At 47.1% G+C, this 19,682-nt stretch overlaps 1 protein-coding gene across 37 annotated transcripts in view; it reads right to left on the bottom strand.

Moving 5' to 3' along the window:
* The window catches only part of NCOR2 (nuclear receptor corepressor 2), a 419,584-nt gene that overhangs the window by 125,730 nt on the left and 274,172 nt on the right, over nt 1-19,682 (bottom strand). For all 37 annotated transcript variants that reach the window (XM_038372887.1, XM_043497676.1, XM_043497682.1 and 34 more), the window contains 2 exons: nt 16,468-16,522; nt 13,410-13,508 (listed from right to left, as the gene is read on the bottom strand). In XM_038372887.1, the coding sequence (XP_038228815.1) occupies nt 13,410-13,508; nt 16,468-16,522 (154 nt within the window). The remainder of the gene's footprint in view (nt 1-13,409; nt 13,509-16,467; nt 16,523-19,682) is intronic.

The following is a 19,682-nucleotide window of genomic DNA, read 5'->3' as shown; positions in this document are numbered from 1 at the left end:
GGAAAAACTTTTTCACTAGGAGGGTGGTGAAGCACTGGAATGGTTACCTAGCGAGGTGGTGGAATCTCCTTCCTTAGAGGTTTTTAAGGTCAGGCTTGACAAAGCCCTGGCTGGGATGATTTAGTTGGGGATTGGTCCTGCTTTGAGCAGGGGGTTGGGCTAGATGACCTCCTGAGGTCCCTTCCAACCCTGATATTCTATGAAATTTGTTCTGACAGCGACTTCAAAAAGTGTTCCAAAGCTCATACGAACCCTCTGACAACCCAGTGCACTTTTTTCCCCTTCTTTTTACAGCTCTATTTGGGGAGCGTTATCTCCCACACACAGCGCCAGAGACTGGATTTTCCTTTGGGTGACTTCAGAAGATTGGCTCTGATTCTGTTTCCCATTTGCATTTGGTTGGCCAACAGACTAGCTCTGAGGCCATCGCATGTGATCAGAGTGACAAATTTTTTAAAAAGTTCAGAGACCAGCTTAAGGCAAAGGGTTAAAGGGACCTTGGCACGGAAGCACCAGGAGGCCTGTGGTTGTCTTTTCTACATGAGCTTGAAGTGTCTGTGTGGGGGGACAGCACCAGCCTTATTAAGGAACCCACTCTATGGGCCACATTATGTATGGCCCTGCTTGGGTACAGAGAGCCCCATCCCCCCAGTGCACTCACACAGGAGGCAGCCAATCCAGATAACAGCTACTGACTTCAGTGGGTACTTTGCACAGGTGGTCCCTTTGGGGGATCAGGCCCATAACATGGCTGAAGGCACTGGAGTTGCCAGCTTGTAGGAGTCTTCCCTCTCCTCCTGCATTGATGAGGACTGCCAGGAGAGCTCTGGCTACACCTATGAAATGGTGCAGCAAGTCCCGTTGCTTCCTGCACTCGCTCCAGTGCTGTCCAACTCTGCTACTTCAGCTGTGCACCTCCTTCCTGTCCCCACCTGGATCTGCCGCATATGAGGCATTGTTCACTCCCCAGCCAGTGGCTTGGCGCAGCCTGCTCCACAACCAAACAGCCTGTGAATCTTGTACATTTAATGGGACAACCACATATTGTCTCTTGCAGTTAACGTGAGAGGAGTAACTTGTGTGCATGGAGAGAAGGTGAACCTACTACTACAGATCTGAGAACCTCTGTCAATCCCCTCTTCTAGCCACTAGCAAACACTGCCACCACCCCACAACGTCTCCCCCAAAGCGTCCTTGGATTGTGTCAGTCGACATTACAGCAGAGACGGGGCAGAGACACTTACGACAGTGGCTTGATGCCAGGCAGCCGCTGCAAATAGCATCAGTCAGACCACAACCCACAGGCGGCCCTTGCAGACAGGATGGATATAGAGTTCAGGGTGGATGGCTGGGGTTTTTATTATTGTTTTTAAAGTATATATGCATCACCCAGGCCCCAAAGTCTTCATTGTAATTGTCTGGAATGTCCCAATCCCCAAGCCTCGCATCTCATTACCATACTTGGCACCCTTCGTTCACAGAGAAACACCTCAAATCAAAGCATGCTATCGCCGAAACAACATGCAGAGAATGAGGAATAGCTGTCGGGTGCTTGACTTTGATGACTGCTGTCCTGAGCCTCCATCTGAGAGAGCAACTGTGGAAGCAGAATGAAATCAAAGAGCTGGGTTGTCGATTCTATAAGGAAAACAAGTGCATAAAAAATATGCAGAGTCAAGAACTGGCCTAATTCTGCCGAGAAGTCCTAGCAAAGAAGAATAAACCATGGAATGTGATCCTTTGCTAGTGTGCAATGGAACTGTAGGGACCTGCATTTCTGTATGGTGACTAATCTTCACAAGATATGGAAAAGGCCTACGGCACTCAGAGTAGAACCACTTCCCTATGGGTACTTTGAACAGTCCTATAGAATTTGATAGAAAATCTTGCTACAGGGTGGTTAAAAAAATCCGCAACAAACTCTTCAGAAAGGAGATGATTCTCGGTTGATCAGTTTTGTCTCACTGTTACCCTGTGCTCCCTATCCACCTGTTGTATCCATCTGTGGACTCTTGTCTTATATGTACATTACAAGCTCCGCCGGACTGAGATGGTCTTTCCTATATGTCTTTGTACTGCACATAGCACAATGTGTCCCTGGTCTCTGACCAAGGTCCCTTGGTGTTCCCACAATACAAACAATAATAGTAGAATCTATAAGGGTTTATATCCATGACATGCATCCGACAAAGTGAGTATTCACCCACAAAAGCTTATGTTCCAATACGTCTGTTAGTCTATAAGGTGCCAGAAGACTCCTTGAAGGGTTTTAGAGTGATTTCTATAGAACCTTGTCAGTTTGATCCCTCAAGTTCTACCAGGCATTTCCATAAGAGGGTTGGTTTCTGTTTTGGGTTGCTGCTGATATTTTTTTTTTTAAGTGAATTGATTGCCTGTGCAAGAGGAGTCCCAAGAGATGAGAAGAAGGATAGGGATGACCATATTTGTACATGGGGATGGAGGACAGCCCACACTCACTGACCCAGTCAGGAAATGGATTTTTCTCCTCTTCTGTGGTTTGCCTTCTCACCCATTAAGTGTCTTATACTGTGCTATTTATCACTGCCTGCAGCCTCACGAGCTGCCTGTACCACTCCCCTCTAGGAATTTTGTAAATGGATCCCTAGTGAAAGATGCCAGATTGACAACACTGGGGGCAGAAGTCCTGTGTTCACCCACAGTGCAGACATGCCTAGCACAAACAAAGCATCGATGTTTTTGCAGAAAATCCCTCTCTAGGATTTCCATCAAGGCCTGCTTTGGAAAGCAACGAACAGTGACACGAAATGCTGGAATATTTCCCTTGTTCCAGAGCTGTTTACAACCCCAAATCTGTCAAAAACAACACACCTCAGAAACAACTTTCTCCTTTAGGTACCTGGCAAAGACCGGAGCCTGGTGTTCTGCATCTCCCCTGCAAAAGGGAAGATACTCACAATGCTAAAATCCAAAACTTCCTGTTGGATTTTATAGTCAACAGGACTTACGCGCATGGGTACAGGTTTGCACCCTTAGAGAACACAATCGACTGCTGCAGGAGAAATACTGGAGCCTGAACTCACGTGTGAACAGGGAAAGAAAGAGCTTTTAATTTCATAGGCGCTGATGCCGTGGATGCTCCAGGGCTGAAGCACCCACAGAAAAAAATTAGTGGGGTGCTTAGCACCCACTAGCAGCCAGCTTCCCCCACTTTCCCCCTGCTGGCGGCCCCACTGATGAACTCCTCCCCCTCCCTCCCAGCACCACCCGTCCGCTACCCATCAGCTGTTCCACGGCGTGCAGGAGGTGCTGGGAGGGAGAGGGAGGAGTGGGAATGGGGCATGCTCGGGGGAAGGGGCAGAACTGGGTGGGAAGAGGTGGGGTGGGATGGGGGCGGAGTGGGGGCAAGAAGATACGGGGCAGAGGTGGAGGTTTGGGGGAAGGGGGCAGGAAGAGGTGGGATGGGGTGGGGGAGGGGGAAGGGTTTGGGTGGGAACAGGGCAGAGCAGGGGGGTTAATCACCTCCAGGCCCTGGAGGAACCCGGAGCCTGTGTTTCATTTCACTTTTAAGAGGTTTTCCACCACATATGTAACGAAGCCACACCAAAGTGCCCGACTGTCTTGGCTGGATGTTCTTCAGCATGCTGGTAGTGTTGTTGTAGCCCCAGGATATGAGAGAGACTAGGTGGGTGAGGTCACATCTTTTATTGGACCAACTTCTGTGGGTGGACGGTACAAGCTTTCGAGCTACACAGAGCTCTGCTTCAGGTGCGGGGAAGGCAGCACAGAGTGTCTGTCGTAACTATAAGTTGGGACAGATTGTTAAGCAGAAGGGCTCTTTCAATACTTGTCCTCCGGGGAAACCTGCACACCTTCAAACAGCAAGCCTGGGAACTTAAAATTCATAATTCTGCCAGACACCAAAAGCCATGGACTTCACAGGGACAGTGGTTTTGTAGCTTATTAAAACAACCTGCAACACACTACACTGCCTGCTACCCTTAATTGCCCACTTCAAACCCTTTATGTTTAACAATCTAACCCCCAATTGCCCAATTCATTTCAAGAGATCGCCTCCCACCTGCTACCCCTTCTGCCTAAAAATCTATCCCAACTCGTATGTAGCTCAGACACTGCTCCCTTCCCCAGGCCTGAAGACAAGCTCTGTGTGGCTCGAAAACTTGTACCTTCCACCAACAGAAGTTGATCCAAGATATGACCTCACCCACCTTGTTCTTTAGCATGTGATTCAATACCCCTTTGCAGCGACACTTTCAAAGGATGAAGAACTGTGGGTTCTCCAGGCTTCCCTGTCCTGCCTATAGTAGCACGATGCCCCAAGAGACGTAGCTACGTCGATGTAAGTCTCCAGTGTAGACCAGCCCCCAGATCCCTCACCAGACTCCTCAACGTCCTCCTGCTGCTTCTGCCCTGCCAGCTCCTTGCCAGGCAGTAAATAGAGCCTGCGCCCCCTGGAACACATACTAACCCTTCCACAGTGGCCCATTCTGACTTGAGTTTTCTCCCAAATATGGCCATATCGTTCTTATTTGTCAAACGATGTGGCTGGGTGAATGGGAACGCGTTTAGGGCATTCTTTTTGTTTTGTTTGGAAAACCTCAGATGGGTTATTGAAATAGAGGAGAAACTGCAGCACAACAATGGCAGTGGCGGGGGGGGGGGGGAAGAACCGCGCAGGGAGGGGGGTGAACAACATGTCCATGCGCATGCTCGAAGGACTTTGGGAGCAGCATGAGCCCAGAGTGGCAGGAAACCAGAGCGGATGCACTAAAAGCCAAGTAGCACATTCAGGATTCCTGTAAGGGCTTGATGTAAAGTAATATTGGATTTTGAATGGTTTCAGAGTAGCAGCCGTGTTAGTCTGTATTCGCAAAAAGAAAAGGAGTACTTGTGGCACCTTAGAGACTAACAAATTTATTTGAGCATAAGCTTTCGTGAGCTAGTGAGCTGTAGCTCACGAAAGCTTATGCTCTAATAAATTTGTTAGTCTCTAAGGTGCCACAAGTACTCCTTTTCTTTTTGGATTTTGAATGTTATCCTTCAAACAGATCCCTCGTGGCATGCACTGTCCATTTCATACCCACTCCCGCCTCATTTCTAAAGCCTGTTTGAACAACAGAGTATATCTCCACGTTTCAGATATTACCACCTACCAACTGAACCCACACCCCCCCGCATCACTGGAATATCTAAGGCCCGTAAAAGCTTTACCCCTATGAGGTAGGGAAGTGCTATTATCCCCATTTCACAGACACGGAGGCGCAGTGACTCCCTCACATGTCGTCTGTGGCAAAGCAGGAAATTGAACCCTGGTCTGCAGGTCCCCAGCCAGCGCCCAAACTTCAGCACCAACTATCCTTCCTCCCTGCATGATTCTTTGAAGTCAATAGAGTGCACCCGAAAAATGCCAGATTTCCAACCCTGCGTGCTGAGCCTTAGCTCACCAACAGAGCAGGTCGGCAACAGTGCAGGCCTTTCCCCCCCACAGTCCCAGGGCACACCTCCATCCTGACCTGCAGGGACCATCTCTAGGGGGTCACAGAGTAGATCAGTCTCCAGGGCCAGTTCGAACCTTTGAATCCGATTTCTGGATCTTTGCGTATAAATGGTGAGATTATTTTTCACTGGGGTGTTGTATTTCGGAGTTTTGACGATCCATAAAAATGGGATATTTGCTAAATCACGAGGTTTTCCCTGGGGTGGGGGGAACCCTTGCAATTTGCCTCAATATACGGATGAGCCCATGCTGAGTTGAAGAAATTGCAGGGGAGGCAGCTTTTCTAGAACTAGCTGCGTTTTCCTATCAGGAGCGGTGGCTTTTCAAAGCTTTGAGTCATCCTGTGCCATCAGTTTCCAAGTTAAATTCCCAGTGGGGATTTTGGCTTAAAAACGAAATGGCCCCATCTGGCCCTCTGCCTGGAACCGAAGCATGTTGCTCTCCATGAGGAGTAACTTTGACAAAAAATGTTCAGTTAAAAATTCGGAAGGTTGTGGCTCTGACAAGGAATTCGGCCTGCCTGTCGCGACCTGTTACCGTGAGAGAGGATCAGCTGCCTTTATGGAAAGCGGGCAGGGCCTGGGACTCGATCCTGAGCATCCTCACTTCCTCGTGAGAGAGTTCCTGCACACCGCACGAGACTGGGAATCGTCAAACCAAACCCAAGCTGGTGATATTAAACTGGTTAGGGAGGTCCTCCCAGCCCCTAACACACCAACTCAGTCCTGCAACCCTCCCTCACACAAGTCAGTCACCCACGTAAGTAGTTCCGTTAGTGGTGAGGCATTACTTGTGGTCTGGATACAGCACTCAGGCGCTCATTCAACTTTAAGCACATGCTAAAGTCCCACTAAAGGCAACGTGTCCCACTTCCACGCTTTGCTGATGAGGGACCGCGTGAGTACTGCTTACAGGATGGACCCAAGGCTCTGATATTATTTTATTGCCAACTTCTTCCTTTATAACAATGAAAGGTTTAGGGGGAAAAAATGGATCTGGGTAACTGAGGAAAGGTAAATTTAAGACTTATGGGCCAGATTTGTAAAGACATTTAGACACCCAATCCCATGATTTCAATGGAAACGAGGTACCTAGGTGCTTTTGAAGATCCCACTATATATTCTTCATGTTGTTGTTCTTAGGGCCAGATCCTTGTCCGGTGTAAAACAGAGCTCCTGCTGACATCTATGGCTACACTGATTTACATGAGGACCTTACTCTTCTGCATCTTAAGTAATCTTGAGCCATGAAAGTGCACTCATGGGACAAGCAAGTGAAACGGACGAGGAACATGAACTCCCAACATGCCTTACATATGCCCAACCCACACACAACGCAAGAACAGTTTGCCCAACATGCCATGTTTCTGCTGCAGATATTTAATAGCTCAGCAGTTTAACAGTCTGACACAGTGTTTACGTAAAACAAATGGCGTGTTTATAAAGTCGGAGTTTGTGTTGTTCCTTCACATCACTGCAATGACCGCGGGGGACAAGAAATGGGTTTCTTTTGGGTGCGGGACAGCAGTCTGTACAAATAATACAGTTGCTTTTTTGGCAGAGGGCAGGGGAGGGTGGGCATGGGAAAATGTTTCTCAGGACTGGCAAGAACTATTCAAGCTGCCCAAGGGCCAAGGTCATACAGTGAGTCACTCGCGGTCACTTGGAACAGGACTTCTGGCTCCCGGCTCCCTGCTTTAATCACTACAACATGCCGGTTCAAATGTCACAGCATAGGGGAAAATACAGCTGTGTCTCCTGCGCAGTAAGGATGGGCAGTTTGTTTTGCCATCAGTGGAGAGGACACAGAATGTTCATTAGCTGATGCTTTCGAGGAAGCGGCTCTTTCACTCTGGAATATCTGAGTGCTGACTGCAACACCAAGCAGGAGAGCCATGACAGCATATCCTGTTGGCCTGCCCAGGGACTCAGCCTGGGGGGTTTAGCACTTAGCCAGATGACTTCATTTACCTCTGAATCATCCTGGCCATGGCAGTTGGCTTAGTTAGCAGCTGATCTATGAAATTGACCCCGAGCCCAACAGCCTGATTGATCCACTTTGGAGGAGGCATGAGGAGAAACATCACAGGCTCCCTCTTGCTGTCTGAGTCAACCAGTGACTTTATATAGCCTGACAATCCACCGCATCCTGACACTGCCCCCGGTTGTGCTGCACCACCTGCCTTCCTGCTGTTGGAGGAAGGCTTTCACTTAGGGCTTGTCGGCATGGGGAAACCGACCGGCACAGCTACCGCAGAGTTACTACCATTTTGTGGCTTCTCAGGTATACTCCTCTGGCCAGGCACTCGATTCTGGAATAAAAGTGACTTTATTCCACAATAACTAGGCTCCGTGAAGTAATGTGTAATGGAATGAAATCATTTTTATTCCAAAACAGAGTGCCTATATGGGGAAGTTAGGCTGGAATAGCGTAACAGTTATTCTGCTAGAGCGAAGCCAGTCAGATTCTCCACGTACACAAGACTGAAGCAACAGTTTCCCTCATACCATGAAGTGAATCTGAAGCTGAGTAAGTCATTGAATGAGACTGAGTCATGGAAGTCCTGAAGAGCTTATAGCCCCCCCACCCCCACACGTGTGTGTATTTGTAATAGTGCCTGCATGTAAATGTCAATTAAACCCGGTGTACACTTCTGGTTAGTAACGTGTATAGCAATATTTGATCTAATTTTTAAAAAAAGTTTTAGAGTGATAATGAAATTATATATTAGAAATTTGTGTTTTTGAAAAAGGTAAAAAACCTCAGACTCCTAGAACTACAGGATTAGAGGGACCACAAGAGTTATCTGGTCTAACCCCCCCCGCCAAGATGTAGCATTTGTTGTGTCTAAACCATCCAAGACAGATGGCTGTCCAGCCTCCTTTTGCAAGCCTCCAGTGAAGGAGCATCCATGACTTCCCTAGGCAGTCTGTTCCATTGTCCTATTGTTCTTACTGTTAGGAAGTTTTTCCTGAAATTTAATCTATATCTGTTATGCTGTAGTTTGAACCCATTGCCTCTTGTCCTGCCCTCTGTGGCAAGCGAGAATAATTTTTCTCCATCTTATTAAGGCAGCCTTTCAAGTATTTGAAGACCCCATCATATCTCCCCTTAATCTCCTCTTTTCCAAACTAAACATACCCATTTCCTTCAGCCTTTGCTCATGTGGCTTGCATTCCATCCCTTTGATCATCTTGGTTGCTCGCCTCTGGATCCCTTCCAGTTTCTCTACATCAGTGACCAAAATTGGACACGGTTCTCCAGCTAAGGCCTAACCAGAACCGAGTGAAGTGGTACAATCACCTCCCATGATTTGCCTGCTGTGCCCCTGTTAATGAAACTCCAAATTGCATTTGCTTTTTTTGCAACAGCATCACATTGCTAACTCATATTGAGGCTGTGATCCACCACAACTCCCAGATCCTTCTCAGCCACGCTGCTGCCAAGCCAGTTATCCTCCATTCTGTATTTGCGCGTTTGGTTTTTCTTCTCTAAGTGTAGCACTTTACATTCATCTTTGTTGAATTTCATTTTGTCATCTATAGCCCAGTTCTCCAATTTATCAAGATCCCTTTGAATTTTAGCACTACCCTCCAGAGGGTTGACAACCCTCCCCCACAGCTTTGGGTCATCTGAAAATTTGATCAGTATGCTCTGTATTCCGACATCCAGGTAATTAATAAAGATGTTAAACACCGAACCCAGAACAGATCCCTGTGGAACCCCACTTGAGACCTCCCTCCAATCTGACATTCCATTAATAGTTACTCTTTGTTTCTGGTTGTTTAACCAGTTATGTATCCACTTAATGCAGTTCCACTGAGCCTGCATTTCTCCAGCTACTTATTAGAATGTCAGGTGGCACTATACATCAAAAGCCTTGTTGAAGTCCAGGTATATTATGTCCACAGCATTCCCCCTAACCACTAAACCAGTTATCCTGTCAAAGGAGGAAATCAATCCATGCTGGCTGCTCACGATCACCCTCCATCCTCCAGGTACTTGCACATTTAATGTTTTAGACATTGCTCTAGTAGTTTCCGAGGTATCGAGGTCAGGTGGACTGGTCTGTAGTTCCCCAGCTTCTTCTCTCCCCCCCCGCTTTAAAGATGGGCCCTACCTTAGCCCTGCTTCAGGCTTCCAGGACCTCTCCTGTCATCCCTGAGTTTGCAAATATTATTGCCATTGGTTCTGAGATTTCTTTAGCTAATTCCTTCAGCACCCTGAGGTGAATAGCATCCAGATTAGTCAGAAGATCTCTGACATGTTCTTTACTTATCTTGATCTGCATCCCTCCCCCTTTTTATTGTCTATGATAACTTCACTAGTCATCTGGTCACATTATTTTGTGTGCGAAGACTGAAGCGAAGTAGGTGTTGAGCAGCTCTGCCTTCCTATCATCCTGTTACCAGCTCACCTTCTCCACTGAGCAGAGGATGCATACCATCCCTGATCTTTATTTTTTTGTCCAACCTATTTGTAGAACCCCTTCTTGTTGTCTCTAACATTTCTTGCCAGCTGAAACTTGTTCTTTGTCTTGGCTTTCCTGACTGTGTCCCTACATGTTCACACTATTCCCATTATACTTCCTTGGGGACATGCCCCTCCTTCCATTTCCTGAATGGATCCCTTTTCATTTTTAGATAGCTAAAAAGTTCCTTGTGCAACCACGCTGGTCTGCTGTGGCTCTTCTTCTCTTTCCTCTGCGTCGGAATAGCTTGATGTTGAGCCTCTAGCATTACATCTTTTGGGAACTGCCAGCCCTCTTTGACTCTTTTTCTTCCTAATTGGTCTTTCCATAGAACCCTGCCCACTATTTCTCCGAGTTGGTTGAAATCTGCCTTTTTGAAATCCATTGTCCTTGGTTTGCTGTTCTCGTGTCCTCCTTTCCTTAGGATCTTGAATTCTATCAGATCATGTTCATTTCCTCCCAAGTTCCCGACCATCTTCCCATTCACAACTAATTCATCCCTGTTGGTCAAAACCAGATCCAAAATGGATGACCCCCTAGTTGTTTCCTCAACTTTCTGAATCAGAAAGCTGTTCCCTACACATGCTAAGAACGCGCAGGACATATTATGTTTTGCATATTATGTAAAGGTCTTCCAGAAGATATCAGAGAAGTTAAAATCCCCCATTAACACAAGCTCACGTGTATTATCTAATCTTTTTGTCTGCTTGTAGAACGCCTGACAAAACACAGACAAAAAGAGAGTATGTAATTAACTTTGTACTCTATCTGGGGTTAAGATATTAAGACTAACTTCAAGATTATGAATTGTCCTTAAATTGTTAAATGATCCAGTGCTGAAAGGCCAAAGGGCACTGCAGTGTGATTCTTTTACTTGAATTCAAAGTCGTTATTTTAGAGAGAGTTAGCACGTTGGTGACGGGGGAGTGGGAATGATAGTATATCAGATTTGCTCACCTTTCTCTCATTCAAGTTTGGAAAACATACTAATTATTGAGCCCACATTCTGAATGAGAACACCAACCTCCTTGGTTTTATTACATGAACTGGAAGCAGCGCCTGCGAAGTCCCTGATCGCAGCAAGAGCTATTTCAGCAGTAAATAGCAGCTTTACGAGGAACATCCTTTGCCAGGAGACAATCGGCCAAAGCAGATTTGGGAATTTTTTAAATTTATTTTCTAATAACTAGACCACAATGACAGTCTTGACACTAGAACAGCTCATTTCATCTCATAATTATCTCCAACCTGCCCTGAACTCCCCTCTTTCCTCAAAGCAAATAAAACCACCATTATTGCCTTCTCAAAAGCATAAACAGAGCAACGAAAGGCCCGGCTGAAACGCGATTTCTATCCGAATTCAACTGCATGCTCTGCTATGACAAGAACTAAATTCCTTTTTTTTTTCCCCGTTTACTCTACTAAATCCCAGTTTCTCATGTTTAAATCTTTTCCATCTAGAAGGGCAAGTTCAATGCTTTAACTGCATCAATTGTAGTGAACAAGGCGGAATGCAGACTGCTGTTACAAAGGTTGTGTAGAAGCCCCCTTTCTCCTGTTGTTCAGACAGCTGCAGGGTTCCTGGAAACTTTATGCGCTGAGACCACGAATTCTCATACTGACCCTGTTTCGTCTCATTGTTCCCTTGTGCTTCACCACCTCTTATCAACCCATGCACTGATTTCAACAGAACTATGACAAATTATACCAACAGCCATACATCTTTCCTTTTTCTGTGAAGCACCTAGCACACTTCTAGGCGCTTGGTAATAATAACAGATTTAATAAAAGGCTTGATTATTCCACATACCCCTTCAAAACTTATGATCTGATGCTCTTATTTTAATCAATATTCTCAAATTCCAAGTGCTTGACATTTACACGCCTCTAAAAAGACAGAGCCCTACTTCTAGTGATCACACATAGGCCCATTTGTTAATTGTGAGCAAGTCCCTGGGGACTTTTTGTAACCAAGTATGGTTTATAACCTGAAATGTAAATAAAACACACTGAGTGAAGTATATGCAGGTATGTCACCACACAGGTGCACGTCTACAAGAGGCGGGGGGAAGGGAGGTAAATTACCTATCACTCCCCATGCCTGTTACTTGCTCAACTCAACACTGAAATCAGAATTGGCTGCGTGCCTCTGATATGAACAAGAAACAAACATGACCTCACATCCTAGTTGCTGTGACCTAACAAAACAGACTATGGTCAACACTATAAAACATACTGCAGGCCACCATCCCGTGTTTGCAGGGAGATGGATCACCTAACAGGCCTTTTCCTTTTCTAAATCTGAAAAAAAGAGGAGAAAATTGGGCCAATATGTGGTATTCATCATGTGCTACCTATTCTGATGTCTTCATGCTGTGGAGATCAAATTGGGGCAAAGCTACCTATCTCCCCTCAATCAGACAAGTACTTCTTATGGCAAGGCATCAGGATGAACTCCTTATGTTGGTAGTTTTATAGAACAAGAAAGAATGGCATTAGCCTTTTTTTCCCTCCCTAGCATCACGTTATCTAAATAGATTCTCCCCCCAGCCACCCTTCTATGAAATGGACAGTTCCTAAAGGTTCAGGATTCACCAGAAGACTTTCCACTGGGTTAAAGATGTGGGCTGAGACAGTGGATGCTGCTTAAGAGATGTGGACACCCAGTTCCCCTAGATAGCTTGGAAAATCTCAGCGGTAGAGTTAATGTGACCTATCAGTCACTGGCTCAATTTTAGCCCTGGAGCTGATGGCATGGGGTGACCACAAGCCACTTCCAGTTCTTTTCGGTTGTCTGTGAAATGAGTTCAGTGGTCTCAGCTTAGTTCCCAAGGAACAGATACATCTCAAGGATCCATATCACAAAAGCCACTAACACAACGGTTACCTTTGCTGACAGTCTGAGGGAGGCAAAGATCTAAATGGCCTAAGGATACTGAATATTGTTCTCACCTGTAAGGCTAGTGGTCCCTACAGCCGTGGAAGTGAGGTGCATTGGTAGACAGCTTGGGGAAACTTGTTCTACTGCGTAGATTGTATCTACTGTGTATGCAGAGGACTCCAGCCTCTTGGGTCTTTCACAAACACTAATTCCCTTTTTAAACAGTCTCTTTTTAAAATCTACTGATAAGCTGGGGAGGAGGAGAATATATAAATGTCACTATTTCCCAGATGACAACGCCTCTTGAAAGCCAAACAGTCAGTGAACCACTCTGACCACAAAAAGGCCCCAAATAGCTTTTCAACTCCAAGATCAAGGTCCTGATGCGAAGAGTCACTGAGGCCAGCAACCAGGCCATCCACTCCCTGGGGAGAGGAGGAATGATCTGGGATGGGTCACTTTAACCTGACACTTGTGGGCTGTGAATATAAAGGATTGCTGCTGTGTGGTCAGGAGGCGAGACCGGCTAAAGGTCCTGTGCATCCGTCTTCACCTCTTACCTGATTCTTCCCCCTTCGTCGATAATTCCTCCTCACCAGGTTCTTGTAGTTCTCATTCTTCTTGGTCAGGTAGTAATAGAGCACGCAGTCTGCCACCGTCTGTAACGACACAGGAAGTGTCGGCATTTTCGACACCAGCATTCTTTCAGAGCGCAGGACCCCAGCACTGGGTGTTTGGGCACACGTTATACACGGCATGTTTCCAGACCCCAATACAGCTGGGTTTCTTTCAATTACTGGAGGTTTGCAGGGCAAAAAACATTCCCACACTCACCCAGAGCAAGGCTTTCCCTTGAGAGCTCAGTATGGGCCCAGCGATTTGGGAGAGATGCTCAGCCACGGAACAGAGTGAGCCCCCATGCATGCCCAGGGCACTCAACACCCAGCAAACTTTAAAGTGATGAGCTGGGACCCCTTCCTATAAGTGTACCCCTATAACTGCACCCCACCCTATAAATGCCAGAATAGAGAGCTGGCAGTGCTGGATCCCACAATTGCTGCGTTGAACAGATTTCACCGTCGTGCTGACATATTGAGTCCTCTGTATTCAGAAGGTGCTGCCTGGATTCCAATTACAATGCTCAGAGAGGCAGGCACCAGCCTAGAGGAAGGACATATGGACCAGTTGCATTAGAAAACAGGAGAAAGGGGAGGTTGGAAAACGATGGTGCTCTAGTACTGAAGGCAGCTGCACAGTGAGGCGGCTCTGTCGACAGGATGAATACCTGCTGACACACCTGTCATATTCACGCAAGGAGAATTAAGCGGTTTGCAAAACAGAGTCTGGATGTTCTACGGTTAATTGGATCCCTTTCTATAGCCACGATTACACACACCCCCACTCACACACCTGCTATGCTCTCTAGAAGAGGGTCTTTGTGTCTGTTGCCCTGTTTGCTAGTTGGGATGAGAAGTGGAGCTTTCTGCTCCAGAATCTGAGTGCGTTAATCCAGGCTACGATGATATTCTCCTGAGGCAGAAGTTCCGCAGCCAGAAGTTGGTTTGCAACTTGGACAGCCAGGACAAGAAGTGGCTGGCCGTGTCCTAGCAGATCCCATCCTTTCAGAGGAAGAGCAGTCTCTTTACTAGCGCACTGGTCTGGGACTCAGGAGACCTGGACTCTATTCCCACCTCTGCCACTGATCTGCTGTGTGACCTTGGACAAGTCACTTCCCTGCTCTGCACCTCAGTTTCCCCATCTGTGAAGTGGCAATAATGATGCTTCCCTCCTTTGCAAAGTGTTTGAGATCTACAGGTCAAAAGTGCTAGGACTGTAGTGCTAGCCTAGAGACTTCTTCCCAGAGGCTGCAACATTGTGCCCATTTAGGATTTACTGATATGACACCACCCAAACCTCCAGGCTGCCCTGCTCTAGTACAGATTACTTGTCTTGTCTTGGGAGGAACAGAAGATTCACTATGTCCTGGGGGTCTGCTTTTCAAATACTTCCTCTGTTTGTCCAACTAGTGGGGGTCAAAAAAGTCCCTTGATGTAAATCAATCCACCAGGAATGCACACTGGGGAGCTTGGGCCATTTCAGTGTCTACCCACCACTAAAAACCTCTTGTCTATTGATGGTTTTTCAGAATTAAAAAAAGAAAAATGATAATGCAAGAGATCAGTGGGTTATTGTTCACAGCATCTCATAGACTCATAGATATTAAGGTCAGAAGGGACCATTATGATCATCTAGTCCGACCTCCTGCACAACGCAGGCCACAGAATCTCACCCACCCACTCCAAAGTTCTTCTAGTGAAGAATGTTGGCCACTGATGACAAGCAAATGTATTTTTGTAAGCTCTGCTAACCAATCTAAGTTATTCTTCTTATTCATTTAAAAAGATTCTTCCCTTTGCAGTAGACTTTCTGATTACTAAATTGTCAGCATAACTTAGTTATAAGAAAGCACCTGTGTGTTTTTTAAAAAAAACAACACAACAGAAATGAATGCTCATGATGTCCATATTTCAATCTACTTACTCTTAAAGGGACACATGGAAACCTGGCAGGAGCTGATGCAAATCCCACTAGAATCAGTGGGGATCACATCTGCTTCCACCTGTGTTTATAGCATGTGTTCAGTAGCTTTCAGCAGTTGTCAGCATCATTTAATTTAGCAGCTGGACTTGACTTCAGTGGGGTCAGGATTTCACCCATCAAAGGGAGTTTTACAATTAACTTCAATGGGACCAATATTTTTGGAGGCAGAAGTTCACAGAGAAGAAGTGCAGATAAAGTAAGCCGGGGGGATGTTTTCTTCCACAGGTGAATGAAGCACACCCGGAATCCTTGACACAAGAGACAGGGCAAAATTCCTCAGGTATGCACATGTCACTCCCATTCACCTCAGTTTGGTTTGTGTGTGGCAATCTGGGAGCCAAATTATCCCTAAAATGGAATGTGGCTCTGAGGCCCCACCCTGAGTTGAGACGGGGCAGCACACTGGACAGGGCACGACGGATGTCTGCTACCCCCAATACATGACAGTCCAGTCAATGGGGGATGCCTACAAAATGTGGGATAAAGCAGAGGCGTGGGTTTAGGTACCTAGACAGTAGGTTTGAAAATCCCAGCACCCTGGGACCCTGAGCTCCAAATCCCTTCAGAGCTGACTCCGCCTCTCACCTTTCCAAGCTAAGCCAAAACCCATCCACTTCATTTCACGTGGGGTCATTCAGATGACACCATAAAAACTAAGGTCCTTGCCTGCTCTCCACAGACAGTCCAGTCCCATGTCATCTCATAGAAGTAGGGATATGTCCTGATGTCCTTGGCCAGCACTTTCTCTCCTCTGGCTACTGTGCAGCCACCTCACTGGCTCCCTCTGTTGCAGAAGTGGCTGCCTTTCCACAGCAAGTACAGTGACTCTGATTCTTTGGTGAAAGAGGCTCTGTGGCAACACAGGGCTTTATAAAAGAAGGTTTTTCAATAGGAGGAATAGTTCTGTGCCTTAGATACTTTGGGGATGGGTGCAAGAGAAACACTTGAGATAAATGAAAGACAGATAGAGACAGAGAAGGGGTTTAAAATCACTTTGTTACAAACCAACCAACTTACCTTTCTGTCCAAAAATGAAGCAATCACACCAAAATTCTTTGGATGCTGCATGAACCTAGAGAGCAAGAGACAGAAGGTTAAAGTGAAAGCCTGGAGACCTCTCTGTTTGTTCTCCATGTTTGCCTTTGTGATCCCAAGCCCTGGCCTTGCAGCTGCCTGCGCACTCCATCTGCTGGCAGAGCTAGCCTTGATTCCTAAAGTCAGAGGGCAGTGGGAGGGAACTTTTCAAGTAACTCATTGGTTTGAGAAAATATTTATTTGTCCTGATGAGGCAGCTTCCCAGAAAGAAGAACTTTAAAATGTAGCCCATTCAAGTTTTGTTGACTGGGAGTTGAAGGTGGGGGAGAAAATGTCTCCTCCTCCCACCCCCACCCTCAGTATTTTGGCTGTTATTCCACAGGTTTGCATAGCGGGGCAAGGAAGGACAGAAGAAATAGGACAAGAAGCTTCAGCATCTTGAAGCAGATAGCGCCATGGAGCGGTCTTCGGCAATCGGCTAAATCACATACCACAGGAAGGCCTAAGAACTACTCCACTTCGTGCCAGCTCTCTCAAGCCCTGCCAAAGGAAAGAGAGGCCAAAAATTGCCACTGATTCCCTTTGAGTGCCAAGCGTAAGAACGACCGAGGAGTTTGCAAACGGAAAACAAATGACCCGTTTTGAGGAAGTTCCAGGGAAATCACTAAGCATGATTAAAATGCCTTGGCATCACCAGGCCCAGCTGCTGGTCAGACGTCCTCTGGGAGAAGTAAGAACCAGGCATGGCAGCTGCGCTCCTGGGAGAGCGTCAAACTCCCTCAGCCCCTTCCAGTAAAAGACCCAAATGCTCGCCTGCCTGTTTCCCTGCAGTTTTGCTCACGCAGCCTGAGAAAGGCAAGAGGTGACGATTCTGACCCCACTGAAGTCAACGAGAGCTTTGCCATTGACTTCAGTGGAGCCAGGGATTTACCAAACAAGTCCATCAGTGCTAGCACCCCAGGGTTTTGACCCTACTGCCTGCTTGGCATTCATCGGGGTGCGTTCTGACCGAAGCAGCTCACACAACAGGCCTGCATAGCCGGGCTTGGTGTTCTCATAAGGAGGGTTTGGAACAATCCCCTCCCCACCACACACAGCTGCTCTGCAGCCTCATGGTTGCAGTAGCCTCTGCTTGGGTAGCTGCCCCCTTCTGCAAAGCTATGGATGGATCAGCTACGCAGTTCAGACACTCTCTACAGATGCATTTTCCCCATCGTCTGATGAACTCAGAGTCGCCAAGAGAGGCTAGGAGCCATGGCTTGATCATGAGATTTCCCCATCTATAGTCTTACGATGGATGATCTCCCAAAGAATACTGGGGTTAATGAAGCCACCACCTGCTGCTTGGTTTATGCTGCCATTGAGCCCAGAGATCTGATGCCAAGAACACCAGCCTGCAGCTGCAAAGACCCGGTCTGGCCTGAGAAGGGGAAGGACGAGAAAAGACCGAGCATAGTTTCCCGAGCAGGATCTCAGTAGCTGGCAGTGATGTGCTAAGGAAACTCGGAATTAACATCTGGAGTCAAACCTGCAGCCACATAAGTGAACAGCAAGAAACGGGCTGATCCTTAAGCAAAGGCTGAGCAAATGTGGTGTGGGAAATTGGACATCCTTTGAAGTGGTTGCCCAAGGCAGGGGTTTGCCTGTAGGAAAGGGGCCTTAGTGCAGGATTCACTGTAATTTAACAGCTTCATGCCTGAAAAATATCCCATGGTGCAGAGAACAGAATGTTCTGGCTGGTGCCACGTTACCTCTGCACTGGGTATGGGTGGTGAATGGGGTCTTGGAAAGCTACTTCATGGGAAGCTCATCTGAACGCAACTGTGACCCATTATAAACCACTCCTATTTCCTCTCACCTTTCGGTTGGCATGGCAGAGGGCTGACTACTGTAAGAAAAACCCCAGGGATAACTCCAAACTACGAGGGACAAAGGATTCCAAATGTTGCCAGCTAACAAAACCTGTCTCAACAGATGCATCATTGCTTGTGTCTGTTAAAGACTGGCTTTTAATGCGCTCTCCCCCCCCCCCATGTTTAAAGACAGCACAGTGGGTAATTAAAAAGCGCAACCCCAATTGGGGGAAACAGGCGCCTTTCACGTGTTATTTCAGCTTGTTGCTGGAACTGCAGGACAACACGAGTAGTTAGCAGGCTTCTGAGTTACCCAAGAGATTGACAGTGCGATGGAGGCTTGGACGGACTTTTCCTCCTCTGCAGAACACACACATGGTGTCAGCAGGCTATACCCCAGCTGGAGCAGCTGATAGTGACTCTGAGCGGCTGCCCCTCCAGCAGGGAGAAAGCCTACAACGCAAAAGCAACAGCTCCTCTAATTAACCCCTCTTCTTTAACTAGCAGGACAGGACTGAAGAGCTTTTGGCATAAGCTATTCCTGGCCGGCAAGGGAAAAACAAATTGGTACTTTGCCAAAGGAAAGCAAGCTTAGCTATGGCAAAGGACTGTCTGTGTTTAAACAAAATAACTTCCCTGGGTTCCCCCGACAAGACTGCTCCCTTAGCCTTGGCACAGAGGAATGCAGTGGAATGGGAATTCAGCTGGGAGAAGTTCAGCACAATTCACCCTGGCCCAGAAGCGCCCCTTGCTGCATTAGTGCTGCTCCCAGAGCAAGCGGCTCTCTGACAGCAGACAGAACACAGCAGGTCACAAGTCAAGCCTTCCTAAGGGCCGCCTATGCAGTCACACGTCTGACTCGGAGTTACAGGATTGGCAAAATCGCTGCCTGGGGAAAACTCTCGGTAGACAAGAGCTGGACCGTATGGGCTGGCTGCTCCCTCTGATGGAAGGCAGAGGGTTAAGAGGCTGAACATTCTAATGAAACATACGTGGGACTTGAAGTCCAGCTCCCGAGCTTGGTTCTGCTGCCGATTCTCTGTATGACCTTGGGCAAGTCAGAACCTCCCTGCCTCGGTTTCTCTGAGAGTGTAAGGTCACTGGTTAACTCACAGGGGTGTTGTCAGGTTTGAACGATCAATGTCTGCCCAAGGCTTCACAGACAGAGCCTGATTCTGATCTAACTGCACTGGCTTTATTATCCCAGTGTAACTGCTGACTTAGGTGGAGCGATTCCTGATTTATATGTGCTGAAGCGAGACTGGAATCAGGACTCAGACCGCCCTAAGGATGGCCACTGTAATCAATGACTGCAGCAGAGCAGGAGCTAGTCAGAGCGGCAGC

This window comes from Dermochelys coriacea, chromosome 15, assembly GCF_009764565.3.
Source record: "Dermochelys coriacea isolate rDerCor1 chromosome 15, rDerCor1.pri.v4, whole genome shotgun sequence".
In the NCBI taxonomy this organism is placed as follows: domain Eukaryota; kingdom Metazoa; phylum Chordata; order Testudines; family Dermochelyidae; genus Dermochelys; species Dermochelys coriacea.
This window is presented reverse-complemented; position numbering and strand designations above follow the sequence as displayed.